Source organism: Stenella coeruleoalba, assembly GCF_951394435.1.
Source record: "Stenella coeruleoalba genome assembly, chromosome: 9".
NCBI lineage: Eukaryota > Metazoa > Chordata > Mammalia > Artiodactyla > Delphinidae > Stenella > Stenella coeruleoalba.
In genome coordinates this window covers 35,312,633-35,327,960 of record NC_137155.1, presented here as the reverse complement: position 1 = coordinate 35,327,960, position 15,328 = coordinate 35,312,633, and the positions used below count along the sequence as shown (strand labels likewise).

The following is a 15,328-nucleotide window of genomic DNA, read 5'->3' as shown; positions in this document are numbered from 1 at the left end:
TGCATTTAGGTCTCTAGTCCATTTTATTTTTGTGTATGGTGTTAGGGAGTGTTCTAATTTCATTTTTTACGTGCAGCTGTCCAGTTCTCTCAGCACCACTTATGGAAGAGACTGTCATTTCTCCATTGCATATCCTTGCCTCCTTTGTCATAGATTAGTTGACCATAGGTGAATGGGTTTATCTCTGGGATTTCTATCCTGTTCCATTGATCTATATTTCTGTCTTTGTGCCAGTACCATATTTCCTTGATTACTGTAGCTTTGTAGTATAGATTGAAGTCCAGGAGCCTGATTCCTCCAGCTCCGTTTTTTTCCCTCAAGACCGCTTTGGCTATTCGGGGTCTTTTGTGTCCCCATACAAATTTTAAGATTTTTTGTTCTCGTTCTGTAAAAACTGCCATTGGTAATTTGATAGGGATTGCACTGAATCTGTACATTGCTTTGGGTAGTATAGCCATTTTCACAATATTGATTCTTCCAATCCAATGACATGGTATATCTCTCCATTTGTTTGTATCGTCTTTAATTTCTTTCATCAGTGTCTTATAGTTTTCTGCATACAGGTCTTTTGTCTCCTTAGCTAGGTTTATTCTGAGGTATTTTATTCTTTTTGCTGCAATGGTAAATGGGAGTGTTTCCTTAATTTCTCTTTCAGGTTTTTCATCATTAGTGTATAGGAATGCCAGAGATTTCTGTGCATTAATTTTGTATCCTGCAACTTTACCAAATTCATTGGTTAGCTCTAGTAGTTTTCTGGCAGCATCTTTAGGATTCTCTATCATGTAGTATCATGTCAACTGCATACTGAAGAATCCTTGCATCCCTGGGATAAATCCCACTTGATCATGGTGTATCATCCTTTTAATGTGTTGTTGGATTCTGCTTGCTAGTATATTGTTGAGGATTTCTGCATCTTTACTCATCAGTGATACTAGTCTGTAATTTTCTGTTTTTGTATTATCTTTGTCTGGTTTTGGTATCAGGGTGATGGTGGCCTTGTAGAATGAGTTTGGGAGTGTTCCTTCCTCTGCAATTTTTTGGAAGAGTTTGAGAAGGATGGGTGTTAACTCTTCTCTAAATGTCTGATAGAATTCAACTGTGAAGCCATCTGGTCCTGGACTTTTGTTAGTTGGAGATTTTTAATCACAGTTTAAATTTCATTACTTTGTGATTGGTCTGTTCATGTTTTCTATTTCTTCCTGGTTCAGTCTTGGAAGGTTACACCTTTCTAAGAATTTGTCCATTTCTTCCAGGTTGTCCATTTTATTGGCATAGAGTTGCTTGTAGTAGTCTCTTAGGATGCTTTGTATTTCTGTGGTGTCTGTGGTAACTTCTCCTTTTTCATTTCTAATTTTAATGATATGAGTCTTCTCCATCTTTTTCTTGATGAGTCTGGCTAATGGTTTATCAATTTTGTTTATCTTCTCAAAGAATCAGCTTTTAGTTATATTGATCTTTGCTACTGTTTCCTTTGTTTCTATTTCATTTATTTCTGCTCTGATCTTTATGATTTCTTTCCTTCTACTAACTTTGTGTTTTGTTTGTTCTTCTTTCTCTAGTTCTTTTAGGTGTGAGGTTAGATTGTTTGAGATGGTTGTTGTTTCTTGAGGTAGGATTGTATTGCTATAGACTTCCCTCTTAGAACTGCTTTTGCTGCATCCCACAGGTTTTGGATCGTAATGTTTTCACTGTCATTTGTTTCTAGGTATTTTTTTATTTCCTCTGTGACCTCTTGCTTATTTAGTAATGTATTGTTTAGCCTCCATGTTTGTGTTTTTTACGTTTTTTCCCCCTTAATTGATATCTAATCTCATAGCGTTGTGATCAGAAAAGATGCTTGATATGATTTCAATTTTCTTAAATTTACTGAGGCTTGATTTGTGACCCAAGATGTGATCCTGGAGAATGTTCCATGCACACTTGAGAAGAAAGTGTAATATGCTGTTTTTGGATGAAATGTCCTATAAATACCAATTAAATCTATCTGGTCTATTGTGTAGTTTAAAGCTTGTGCTTCCTTATTAATTTTCTGTTTGGATGATCTCTCCATTGGTGTAAGTGAGGTGTTAAAGTCCTGCACTATTATTGTGTTACTGTCAATTTCCTCTTTTATAGCTGTTGGCCGTTCCCTTATGTATTGAGGTGCTCCTATGTTGGGTGCATATATATTTATAATTGTTGTATCTTCTTCTTGGATTGATCCCTCGATCATTATGTAGTGTCCTTCCTTGTCTCCTGTAACATTCTTTACAGTCTATTTTATCTGATATGAGTATTGCTACTCCAGCTTTCTTTTGATTTCCTTGCATGGAACATCTTTTTCTATCCCCTCACTTTCAGTCTAGATGTGTCCCTAGGTCTGAAGTGGGTCTCTTGTAGACAGCACATATATGGGTCTTGTTTTTGTATCCATTCAGTGAGCCTGTGTCTTTTGGTTGGAGCGTTTAATCCATACACATTTAAGGTAGTTATCAATATGTATGTTCCTATTACCATTTTCTTAATTGTTTTGGGTCTGTTTTTATAGGTTCTTTTCTTCACTTGTGTTTCCCATTTAGAGAAGTTCCTTTAGCATTTGTTGTAGAGCTGGTTTGGTGGTGCTAAATTCTCTTAGCTTTTGCTTGTTTGTAAAGATTTTGATTTCTCCATCAAATCTGAATGAGTTCTTTGCCGGGTAGAGTAATCTTGGTTGTGTGTTCTTCTGTTTCATCACTTTAAATATGTCATGCCACTCCCTTCTGGCTTGTACAGTTTCTGCTGAGAAATCAACTGTTAACCTTATGGGAGTTCCCTTGTATGTCATTTGTCGTTTTTCCCTTGCTGCTTTCAGTAATTTTTCTTTGTCTTTAATATTTGATCTCTGAGCTTCCTGGACTTCGGTGGCTATTTCCTTTCCCATGTTAGGGAAGTTTTCGACTATAATCTCTTCAAATATTTTCTTGGGTCCTTTCTCTCTCTCTTCTCCTTCTGGGACCCCTGTAATGTGAATGTTGTTGCATTTAATGTTGTCCCAGAGGTCTCTTAGGCTGTCTTCATTTCTTTTCATTCTTTTCCCTTTACTCTGTTCTGTGGCAGTGAATTCCACCATTCTGTCTTCCAGGTCACTTATCCGTTCTTCTGCCTCAGTTACTCTGCTATTGATTCCTTCCAGTGTATTTTTCATTTCAGTTATTGTATTGTTCATCCCTGTATGTTTGTTCTTTAATTCTTCTAGGTCTTTTTTAAACATTTCTTGCATCTTCTCGATCTTGGCCTCCATTCTTTTTCCGAGGTCCTGGATCATCTTCACTACCATTATTGTGAATTCTTGTTTAGGAAGGTTGCCTATCTCCACTTCATTTAGTTGTTTTTCTGGGGTTTTATCTTGTTCCTTCATCTGGTACACAGTCCTCTGCCTTTGCATCTTGTCTGTCTTTCTGTGAATGTGGTTTTTGTTCCACAGGCTGCAGGACTGTAGTTCTTCTTGCTTCTACTGTCTGCCCTCTGGTGGATGAGGCTATCTAAGAGGCTTGTACAAGTTCCTGTTGGGAGGGACTTGCCCACCAGAGCAAAAGAGCTGGCTTTTCCTCTGGTGGAAAGAGCTCAGTAAAACTTTAATCTGCTTGTCTGCTGATGGGTGGGGCTGGGTTCCCTCCCTGTTGATTGTTTGGCCTAAGGCGACCCTACACTGGAGCCTACCTGGGCTCTTTGGTGGGGCTAATGGTGGACTCTGGAAGGGCTCACGCCAAGGATTACTTCCCAAAACTTCTGCTTCCAGTGTCCTTGTCCTCACGGTGAGCCACAGCCACCCCCCACCTCTGCAGGAGACCCTCCAACACTAGCAGGTAGGTCTGGTTCAGTCTCCTACGGGGTCACTGCTCCTTCCCCTGGGTCCCGATGTGCACACTACCTTGTGTGTGGAGTCTCTGTTTCCCCCAGTCCTGTCGAGGTCCTGTAATCAAATCCCGCCAGTCTTCAAAGTCTGATTCTCTAGGAATTCCTCCTCCTGTTGCCAGACCCCCAGGTTGGGAAGCCTGACGTGGGGCTCAGAACCTTCACTCCAATGCGTGGAATTCTGTGGTATAAGTGTCCTCCAGTATGTGAGTCACCCACCCAGCAGTTATGGGATTTGATTTTATTGTGATTGCGCCCCTCCTACCATCTCATTGTGGCTTCTCCTTTGTCTTTGGATGTGGGGTATCTTTTTTGGTGAGTTCCAGTGTCTTCCTGTTGATGACTGTTCAGCAGTTAGTTGTGACTCTGATGCTCTCACAAGAGGGAGTGAGAGCATGTCCTTCTACTCCGCCATCTTGAACCAATCTCCTATTATTCTTAATTATTCATAGTCAGGACCCTATAGCAGGGGCCTCAAAAGCAATACTTTATTGCTCTCGAAAGAAACATGCAACTTCCAAAATGTATATTTCTAACTAGGGTACAATATAATTTAAAGCAAATAGTTTTTAAATTTACTAAAAAACAGGTGAGAGATTATGTATATATAAAAATATATACTTTTACATCTATCCTCACTTCCTTCACATCTTCACATAAGTGTCTTCATCTCAGGGAGGCCCCCAATGGCTACCCTATCTGCAACTGCAACTCAACTGATACCTCCCTTTTCCTGCACTATCTGTCTCCTCAGCACTTACCACTATCCAACATACTGTGGTTTATCTATTTCTTTCATCTGTTTTCTGTGTCTCCCTAATAGAATGTAAACTCCAAGAAGGCAACGATAAGTGTAAAGAATAGTGTCTGGCTCATGAAAGGCTCTCAATAAATATTTACTGTATAAATGCATTAAGATTTCTTCCAGCCACATAACTGAGTCAGTCTATAGCACCATCTGGTTTATTCTAACAGTATATTAATATCCTACATTATTGTTTCTTTTTATTTTTCTAAAATGTTATTTCTGTCACTTGCTTTTTATCTCCAAATGCAACAGTATAGTCTATAGGGCAGAATAAATAGCTATGTGGCAAATTTCCAACTTGTCAGAAGACAAAGTTGATTAAAATCTATGATGAAAATATAGTTTAAATTAAAAACAAAATTATATGAAAAGAAATAGATATTGAGAACTTAAATATTTTTCTATTCTCTACATCCACAATTAAAATGTGGAGAAGAGATATCTAGGTATTTTCAAAGATATTTATAACCAAAGAAGAGATCAAACAACCACCCAACTACACAAAACTGCTCTTATTGAGAGAAGACAAAACGGACAAAGTGAATCTCAATTAGTGAGACAGCAGTGTTCTAAAGTAACTCAAATTAGACCAACAGAATGCCACTATGTACACTTTCTTTAGGATCATGTTTTAGTAAAGATTAAGAATGGGCCAATCAGCTGTTTCAAAGGGATTCTTTGAAAAAATGTGTTTGTTCTCTTAAGTAGAACAAATATTCTTCCTGAAAACCTCATACTTCATATACTTTTATCAGCCCTTTCATCTGTCACAGAATTTATCATCAACTTCATTCTCAAAATGTTTCAAGGCAGCAAAGTGAAGTGGTTAAAAGCAACACTTTTTCTTCAAATGGTTGAAAGCAATGGCTTTCGGGGAACTCAGAGCTGAGTCAGAGTCCCAACACTCACTTACTAGCTATAAACCTTGGGTGACTCACTTAACCCCTTTGAGCTTCTGTTTCCTCACATATAAAGCTGTGATGTTAACAGTACCTTGGCTTCATAATGTTGTTATGAGGGTTAGTTAAAGATATGTGAGAAATGCCTAGCACAGTGCCTAGTATATGATAAGCCATCAAATGATAGTTATTATAGTCAAAAGGCAGCTATACTTAGCATGCTCAATGCCTTAAATTCAGAAGAAGTACAAATTAATAAGATTTATACTAAAAATGTTCACTTACCTGGCATAATTGAAAGTAATTTAGTTTTTCCTGCAACTCTTGTTCTCATTCGAATAGCTTTATCTCTGCATGGAACAGTCTCTGCTAAAATGCCATTTGGCCAAAAGGCATCTCTATTTAAGAAGATTAAATAAATTTTGTAAACATTTTCATTTTCTAATGATACAAGTTGGTAAAATTATTCCAATTTTCTAGAGAAAACACAAATGTAAACAGAAAAAGGAAACACTTCTGCAATTTTATATAGGTGTGATACTCAACAAACAGTAACTACATATAGGGTTCCATTTTAGGTGTAAAAGGATATATACAAGAAAAAATAACAGAAGTATGCCCTGGAACAACTTAAAACTAAGCCAATATAAAACAAATTCTGCACCCACACCTTAGAGCTGTATTGATTACAATGTTTCTTTCACACATTTAATCCATTCTCCTTTACTTTCACAGTGTGCTTGATTCCTGTTCCCTAGTTCTCAGGCCAAAGGTAGGAATTGAGCACAGTAACTAAGCTTCCATCTGGGAATTTGGTCTGAGAGAAAGAGACTGCCCAGAGTAGTCCTTCTTAACTCTGACTGCACATTAGAAAACACCTGGGAGCTTTAAAAGAGCTTAAGGACCAGGGCCTCCACCAGATTAATTAAATCAGACTGTTTGCAGATGGGACCTAAGCATGAGTACTTTTTAAAGCTCTCCAAGTGACTCCAGTGTGCAGGCAAGGTTGAGAATCAGTGCTCCAGAAAAACAATATTTACCCACCCTGAAACAGAATGAAGGTGCCAGGGCAGGTGGTACAGCTTTTAGAAACAGTACGGTATTGTGAGGAGAAATTTAGCTTCAGATTAGAGAGACCTGTTTCCCCACTATCCAGCACATGAGGCTTTGGGCAAGCTGCTTAACTTCTCAAACCCTCAATTTCCTTGTAACAAAATGGAGACAAAAATCCCTATCTCATAAAATAGGATAAAATCAGAAAGTGTACATGAAGTAGTTAGACAGTGCCAAGTAAACAGTGTTCGTAGTTCCCTTCTTTCTGTTACTTCAAAGTACGTGATGCCATGAATGTTTATGCCTTGCTTATCTCTCGCTTTTAGAAAAGTTGTTTGTCTGCCATGGCATGCTTTCCTTGAAGGGACTGAACCTTACCTCTCAGTTCCTGGTAAAGGGCTAGACACAGAGAAGGGGTTCAGAATATTTTTGTAGAATGAACATATGAATTGGAGTATCACTACTATTAATCTGAACCTTTTCAGAGGTTCAAATAGTTAATAAAAATTTCGACCATGGACATACATATTTCTAAAATTCTTCATTTAAAAACAAGGTTAGCAGGGACTTCCCTGGTGGTGCAGTGGTTAAGAATCCGCCTGCCAATGCAGGGGATATGGATTCGATCCCTGGTCTGGGAAGATCCCAAATGCCATGGAGCAACTAAGCCCGTGTGCCACAACTACTGAGCCCACGTGCCACAACTACTGAGCCCACGTGCTGCAACTACTGAAGCCTGCCTACCTAGAGCCCACGCTCCGTAACAAGAGAAGCCACTGCAATGAGAAGCCTACGCACCACAATGAAGAGTAGTCCCCGCTCGCAGCAACTAGAGAAAGCCAGCATGCAGCAATGAAGACCCCATGCAGCCAGCCAGCCAGCCAATCAATCAATCAATCAATCAAATCAAGGTTAGCAAATACAACTGAGAAAAATTAATCCTGGAAACTAGGTAACCTGATTATATGACCATGCCATGTCTACATTAATATTTCAATTATTTTAAAGCCACATTACTATGATAAAATATAGCCTAACATCTTAAAGATTTTTCATTTACACTTTTTTCTATTCTGGTTTTAAAAAAACAAAGATGAATAGGTCCATGGGACAAATGTTTATAATTCTTGCAAGTCTTTTTGCTCATCAGTGATGACTAAAACCAACTTTAAGGCCAGGAAGAGAAGGAATGCAATGAAAGTTAGTGATAACAATGCTCAACTCTGTACTATCTGAAAGAAGTGACTGTGTCTTAAGACATACCTGAAACGTTTCACTAAGTCGGCTACTTGCTCAGGTGAGGTCATCCAGTCAACATGGTCAACTATTTTTCTGAAAGTAAAGAAATTCAAATAAGTAAGGTCAAGATTTTAGAAGGTGAATAAAATAAAGAAACATTACTTTCATGAAGTAAGCAACTTAATTTGTATGAAGATTATCTCTGAGAGCAATAGTCTGCTTTAATGATCTTCAAAGACCCAGAGAAGGAAATTCACCTACAAAAGGTTGAGCAATCTACTTCTAGAAGTAAAACTTCAAAAGCTAAGTAAGATCAGCTCTAAGTAGTTTAAGAAAAAAAAGTGGTACCTATTAATAGTATCACCATATGTGGCTCTAATAAGCTGTTGAAGTAGGTTTTTGATATTCCTTCGCAACCACTGATTTCTCTCTTTTAAGTCGAATACTTCATCCATGAGAAGCAGCATCACCCTAAGTGGAATATTGTCATCCACCTGACAAAATATGGGAAGAAATAAGGATACGTTTGAGTTACCTATCTACTATGAATGGCTAATTTTGCTGCTTTTACCAAATGACTGTTACTATTTACAGGTTAGAGAACAAGTTCTACTATAGCCTTTGTAACCAATATTTCATTCTAATTTAGAAAAAATATTTTTAACAGCCATTTTGACAGAATACAGAATTTTACAACTCTACAATGATGAGTAAATTCCAAGGCTGTAGTGAAAACTTCTCAAACTGGATTCATGATGGTCTTAGGAAAATATGATTTGGGATCTTGCAGTAGAGTCTGTATTAGTTTACAAGGCAAAGGCTAGCCCCTTTGCCTATTCTCTGGGGCATCTTTTTCAAATGAACAAAATATTCTCAACATTTCTCTTTATTTAATAGAACAAAATACAATCTACACAGAGCAATCTGTTTTGCTCGGTTACTGCGTTGTATGTATATAGGTATTTTCATGGAAAAGAAGCTGAAATAAAATCCAGCTAACATTACAAAAGGCAACTAGATTACTAGAATTTTCTTTTTATTTTTAAGAAGTAAAAATTTGTACACTTTTATCATGGGAATATTCAATTAATGATATAAAAAGTAAAGAAAGACAACTAGAATGCTTTGATGCCGAAATATATCAATATATAATAGGGTGCAGGTTTAGATATGCAACAAAACTGCCAGAATTGCCAGTAATTTTGTAATTCTTTCATCACTAAGCTACTCTTTCCAATTATTTCCTCATCAATGTTGTAATTTAAATACTTAAATTTTTTCATGAGAAAACAGCATGAGTCATACATTTTTCACTGTGTTGTAAACATTTTCTTAGCATACCTTCTCTTTCACATATTTTTCAATAGCTTAACCACTTTGGAGGCAAAAATCACTACTGCTCTATTCTCTGATCGAGTATAGTCATGAGTCTGATGCCACATGACAATTCTAATAAACAGTTAAATTGTAAAAACCCTTAACAAAAAGTATAATATTATGGATATTACAACAGTACAATGCATAATAAACATTCTAAAATATTCTTAAAAAAACAAAAATATTATCTTTAAGACAGTTTATTATAAAGAAATTCAATGAGAAACTGAAGAGAGATAATTATAACTTTAAAATAACTCTGCCTAATAGAATATAAAGCCCAGACCCAAATATATAAAATAAAAAGATTTGTGACAAGGAAAAACCATACACTGGGAAAAGAGGGTCTTCTCAGTAAATGGTGCTTAGGTCAACCGCACCCCTACCTCATTCCATACACAACAATTGATCCTAGATGAATGGCAAATCTAAGTTTTGGCACGGTAAACAAAAACTTTTTTTTTTTTTTTTTTTTTTCCGGTATGCGGGCCTCTCACTGTTGTGGCCTCTCCCGTTGCGGAGCACAGGCTCCGGACGTGCAGGCTCACCGGCCATGGCTCATGGGCCCAGCCGCTCTGCGGCATGTGGGATCTTCCAGGACCGGGGCACGAACCCGTGTCCCCTGCACCGGCAGGCAGACTCTCAACCACTGCGCCACCAGGGAAGCCCAACAAAAACAATTTTTAAAGAAAATCATAGGAGAACATCTTTGTGACCTTGCAGTAGGCACAAATTGTACACAGAGCATAAAAGCACACAAAGTAGAAGATATTCACAATACACAAATACTTATATCTGACAAAGAAACAATATTCAGATTATACAACGCACTCTTACTAATCAAAGACAACCAAGCCAACAGATAAAAAATGGGGGAAAGAGATAGACATGTAAGACAGGACACCCAAATGGCCAGTAAACTTATGAAAAGAGGTTCAACATTTTAACAGTCATCAGAGAAATGGAAATCCGCATGAGATACAACAAAGAGAATGGCTAAAATTAAAAAGGCATAACATATTGAGTTTTGGCAGGCTGTGAACCACTGATTCTCATGCATTGCTGATGGCAGCGGAAGCAGTACACACACTTCGGCAAATTATTTGACAGTATCTATTAAAATTGAATTTTTGCATAACCTCTGACCAAGTAATTCCATTCCTCGGTACAGAAAGAAATATGTACTTATTTATTTAATCAAAAGACAAGTACCAGAATGTTCACAGGAGTACAGTTCGTAATATAGCAAACATATTGTACTATATTTACAAAATGTAATTGTACTATAATTACAAAATTGCACTGTAAGGCCACAAAAATGAAGAAACCACAATCACACAAAACAAACATGGAAGATTATCACAATGTTGAGCAAAAAATGCCAGACTTAAAGGAGTACATACCTCACAGTTTCATTTATATAAAGTATAAATGCAGGGTAGAAGTCAGGATAGTGTTTATCCTTGGCAGGGGAGAGGATAGTGACAGGAAGAGAGCATTAGGGGCTTTCTGGGGTACTGGTAATGTTCTGTTTCTTGTTTATAGTGCTGATTACATGGATATGTTCAGTTTGTAAGAATTCATCAAACAATGTTTACAATATATGTACATTAATGACAGATATACATATTATACTATATTAAAAAGTTAAAAAGATCTGCCAAGTATGATGTGAATTTCAACTGAATGCTACCAAAATAAAATTAACTCACAGTATCATCAAGTTGAGCTGAAACTCGACAATGTTCAGGATCTGAATCAGTCTTTGGAATTAAAGGAGGAACCTAATATTTAAAAAAACAAAAAACACAGTAAACACACTAAAGCAGAAAATGAAAGAACACAATACAATAAACCAAAATTAGTAGTATCAAATATAATGAACAGCATTTGATTTGATTTTGGGGACAATATATAAGCAAAATTTATATAGCATTAACAAAGTATTGACAATCTACAGTTAGAAACCCAATATAAAAGGGTAATTATTTCATTACCAACAGATTTTCTTTCCTTTAAAAAAGGATTCATTTTGAGGTGGATGGAGATATTACTCAAACTCCCATACTTTTTAGAATTTAAAGCTAAGTAAGATTAAATGATTTAAAGACCAAAAGTTAGTAGCACAGTAGGGGAACAGAACTCCAATCTTTTTTCTTTACCATAAAGAGCCTGACAGTATGCTAAGAGGCTTAAAGGAACTAATTAACTGACTGTTATATAATGTAAGTTATGGAGGAAAAGGACAGAAGGACCAGTGCTAGTTGATAACCATTTCTCAGCACAGGAAGGACCTATGAAGATCACCTATTATAACCCCTTCACATTACTGGTGAGGAAAAAGAAGCCTGGAAAAGTTCAGTGACTCTTGTAGGAAGTCATATGGGTAGCTATCAGCAGAAGCAGCACAAGACAACCCTCACTTCAGTGTTAGTGTACTTCCCCATGATTAGAAATTAGGATGAAACATCAGAAAAGGTATGAGAATCAATAGAAAGTATGATTTACACACACTGTATTTCAGGAGTTGCCTCTTACAATAAAGAAATTCTATCAGTGTTTATATATATTTCCTCTTCATTGAAACATTCTAATAGTTACATGATTTCTTTTATAGTCTTGATTATAACCTTAAACAACTAGGTCAAAATTATTTAAAAAATGTAAATTAGAAGCAAAAAACTACTTGGTCAACTACCTCTTCTGCTAGCGAAATGAAAAAGCTTCCCAAGAAACTCTTCTATGCCTCTCACAGGTATATACACAGTAAGATATGGCTGCAGAGACTGATGATGTTGAAAGACTTTTCCTCTCTTTGATCTCGTGAATCTTGATCGAGTGACTCAGGAGAAATTAGACTTTATGTTTGCTGATGAATACTAGTAAAACTAATTTACACAACAGCACATACCTGTTTTGTTATAAATTTTAATGACACTATAGAATAAACATGGCTGAATGGAATAAAAGAGTACAAAGAATGTTAACCTTACTTATTTTAAATATGTGCTTTAAATGGATTTTAAAATTCTACTGTAGTGGAGACTGAGGAGTGACTGGATTTTACAGTATCCATTTTCGATAAGAATTAATTCTCTTTAGTTTTTTAATTCTTTATGAGACTATGTGTCTATAGGGCTTTGGACTTACAAAGTAAAATAAGGTAAATCTAAGCAAGAGCTCAGTAAATCTTAGTTGACCTAAAAATAGTTTCCTTTAGGCATTACTGAAACATCTTACCTTGAAAAATGATTGCCTTATGTCTTGACCTAATCTTTCTGACATTTTGCCCATGTTGTCTGACATTTTAGTCATTCCCTCTGCGAAGCTATCAGGAAGGGATTTAACTGCATTTGAAACATTCCTCATAGAATTTCGAAGCGGATTTACAAAAGTGTCCATCTAAAGGGGAAAAGATTATATATCATGACTTCACTGTATCAGATTTGTTATTCAACTGAGAAGCATGGGAAAATAGAGTGCAACACATGAAAGATGTAATAATTTTCCAGTCTATATTATCTCATTGCATTTTAAAAGGATAAAACTGTTGTCTTCAGTGTGTCTTTAAAATCTATTTTCAGACATAAATATATGAATAAAATTTTTGAGTGATATGGTTATTGGTAGAAATGAATATAAACCTTGGGTTGCCTTCTTATTAAGGAAAACTCTGAAAAAATGAAAATTTTTCCAAACTAGAAATTGATGCAAGTATAAACAGCTACAACATACTTCTGGCACAAATTCAAGGCAACAATGACATAGATATTTTGAGGTGATATTAAAAAGCAAACAAGCAGATAAAATAAACAAACAGCTCAAATAACTAACAAGTAAGATTTATTTTTTAAAAAAATAATTTTTAGGATATGTTACATGCTCAATTACAATATATGGAAGGAATCTGGAATCCATTAGGAAGAAAAGAAGCTGCAAATCAGACACGTAAGCCATACTTTATTAAGGGAGAATAGAAAAACCATAAAGAAAATATGACAAGAGATATAAAAAGAACTGATCTCAGAGGGACAGGAAGCTTTAAAATTGACATTCTGAGAGGAACTTCAAGATGGCGGAAGAGTAAGACGTGGAGATCACCTTCCTCCCCACAAATACATCAGAAATACAACGAACTACATGTGGAACAACTCCTACAGAACACCTACTGAACACTGGCAGAAGACCTCAGACCTCCCAAAAGGCAAGAAATTCCCCATGTACCTGGGTAGGGCAACAGAAAAAAGAAAAAACAGAAAAAAAGAATAGGGACTGGACCCGCACCAGTGGGAGGGAGCTGTGAAGGAGGAAAGGTTTCCACACACTGGGAAGCCCCTCCACGGGCAGAGACTGCGGGTGGCGGGTGGGGGGGAAGCTTCGGAGCCACGGAGGAGAGCGCAGCAACAGGGGTGTGGACGGCAAAGCGGAGAGATTCCTGCACAGAGAATCGGTGCCAACCAGCACTCACCAGCCCGAGTGACTTTTCTGCTCACCCGCTGGGACGGGCGGAGGCTGGGAGCTGAGGCTCGAGATTCGGAGGTCAGATCCCAGGGAGAGGACTGGGGTTGCTGCGTGAACACAGCCTAAAGGGGCTAGTGTCCCACAGCTAGCCGGGAGGGAGCCTGAGAAAAGGTCTGGAGCTGCAGAAGAGGCAAGAGACTTTTTCTTGCCTCTTTGTTTCCTGGTGCACGAGGAAAGGGGATTCAGAACGCCGCTTAACGGAGCTCCAGAGACGGGCGCGAGCCGCGGCTATCAGCGCGGACCCCAGAGACAGACATGAGACGCTAAAGCTGCTGCTACAGCCACCAAAAAACCTGTGTGCAAGCACAGGTCACTATCCTCCCCTCCCCTCCCAGGAGCCTGTAGAGCCCGCCACTGCCAGGGTCCCGTGATCCAGGGACAACTTCCCCGGGAGAACACACGGCGCGCCGCAGGCTGGTGCAACGTCATGATGGCCTCGCCACCGCAGGCTCTCCCCGCACTCCGTACCCCTCCCTCCCCCCAGCCTGAGTGAGCCAGAGCCCCCGAATCAGCTGCTCCTTTAACCCTGTCCTGTCTGAGCGAAGAAGAGACGCCCTCAGGCGACCTACACGCAGAGGTGGGTCCAAATCCAAAGATGAACCCCGGAAGCTAGGTGAACAAAGAAGAGAAAGAGAAATCTCTCCCAGCAGCCTGAGGAGCAGCGGATTAAATCTCCACAATCAACCTGATGTACCCTGCATCTGTGGAATACCTGAATAGACAACGAATCATCCCAAATTGAGGAGGTGGACTTTGGGAACAAAGATATATATATATGTATTTTTTTTTCCCCTTTTTCTCTTTTTGTGAGTGTGTATGTGATTTTGTCTGTATAGCTTCGCTTTTACCATCTGTCCTAGGGTTCTATCTGACCGTTTTTGGTTTTGTTTTTTTTTTACTTTAAAAAATTTCTTTCTTAATAATTATCTTTTCCTTTTTATTTTAATAAATTTATTTTATCTTTCTTTCTATTTTTTTCTCCCTTTTATTCTCACCCGTGTGAATGAAAGGCTCTTGGTGCTCCAGCCAGGCGTCAGGGGTGTGCCTCTGAGGTGGGAGAGCCAACCTCAGGACACTAATTCACAAGAGACCTCCCAGCTCCACGTAATATGAAATGGCAAAAATCTCCCAGAGATCTCCATCTTAACGCCAAGACCCAGCTTCACTCAACGACCAGCAATCTACAGTGCTGGACACCCTATGCCAAACAACTAGCAAGACAGGAAAACACTCCCATTTACCATTGCAACAAACAGAATAAAATACCTAGGGGTAAACTACCTAAGGAAAAAAAAGACTTGTACGCACAAAATTATATGACAGTGATGAAAGTAATTAAAGATGACAGAAATAGATGGAGAGATATACCATGTTCTTGGATTACAAGAATCAACACTGTGAATATGACTCTACTGCCCAAAGCAATCTACAGATTCAACACAATCCCTATCAAACTACCACTGGCATTTTCCTCAGAACTAGAACAAAAAATTTCACAATTTGTATGGAAACACAAAAGACCCCAAATAGCCAAAGCAATCTTGAGAACAAAAAATGG

At 38.0% G+C, this 15,328-nt stretch overlaps 1 protein-coding gene across 2 annotated transcripts in view; it reads right to left on the bottom strand.

The window, feature by feature from the left end:
* Window positions 1-15,328, bottom strand: part of SNX13 (sorting nexin 13) — a 137,823-nt gene that overhangs the window by 4,711 nt on the left and 117,784 nt on the right. For both annotated transcript variants that reach the window (XM_079931864.1, XM_079931865.1), the window contains exons 21-25: window positions 12,490-12,651; window positions 10,962-11,033; window positions 8,221-8,366; window positions 7,897-7,965; window positions 5,866-5,978 (exon numbers count right to left, since the gene is read on the bottom strand). In XM_079931864.1, the coding sequence (XP_079787990.1) occupies window positions 5,866-5,978; window positions 7,897-7,965; window positions 8,221-8,366; window positions 10,962-11,033; window positions 12,490-12,651 (562 nt within the window). The remainder of the gene's footprint in view (window positions 1-5,865; window positions 5,979-7,896; window positions 7,966-8,220; window positions 8,367-10,961; window positions 11,034-12,489; window positions 12,652-15,328) is intronic.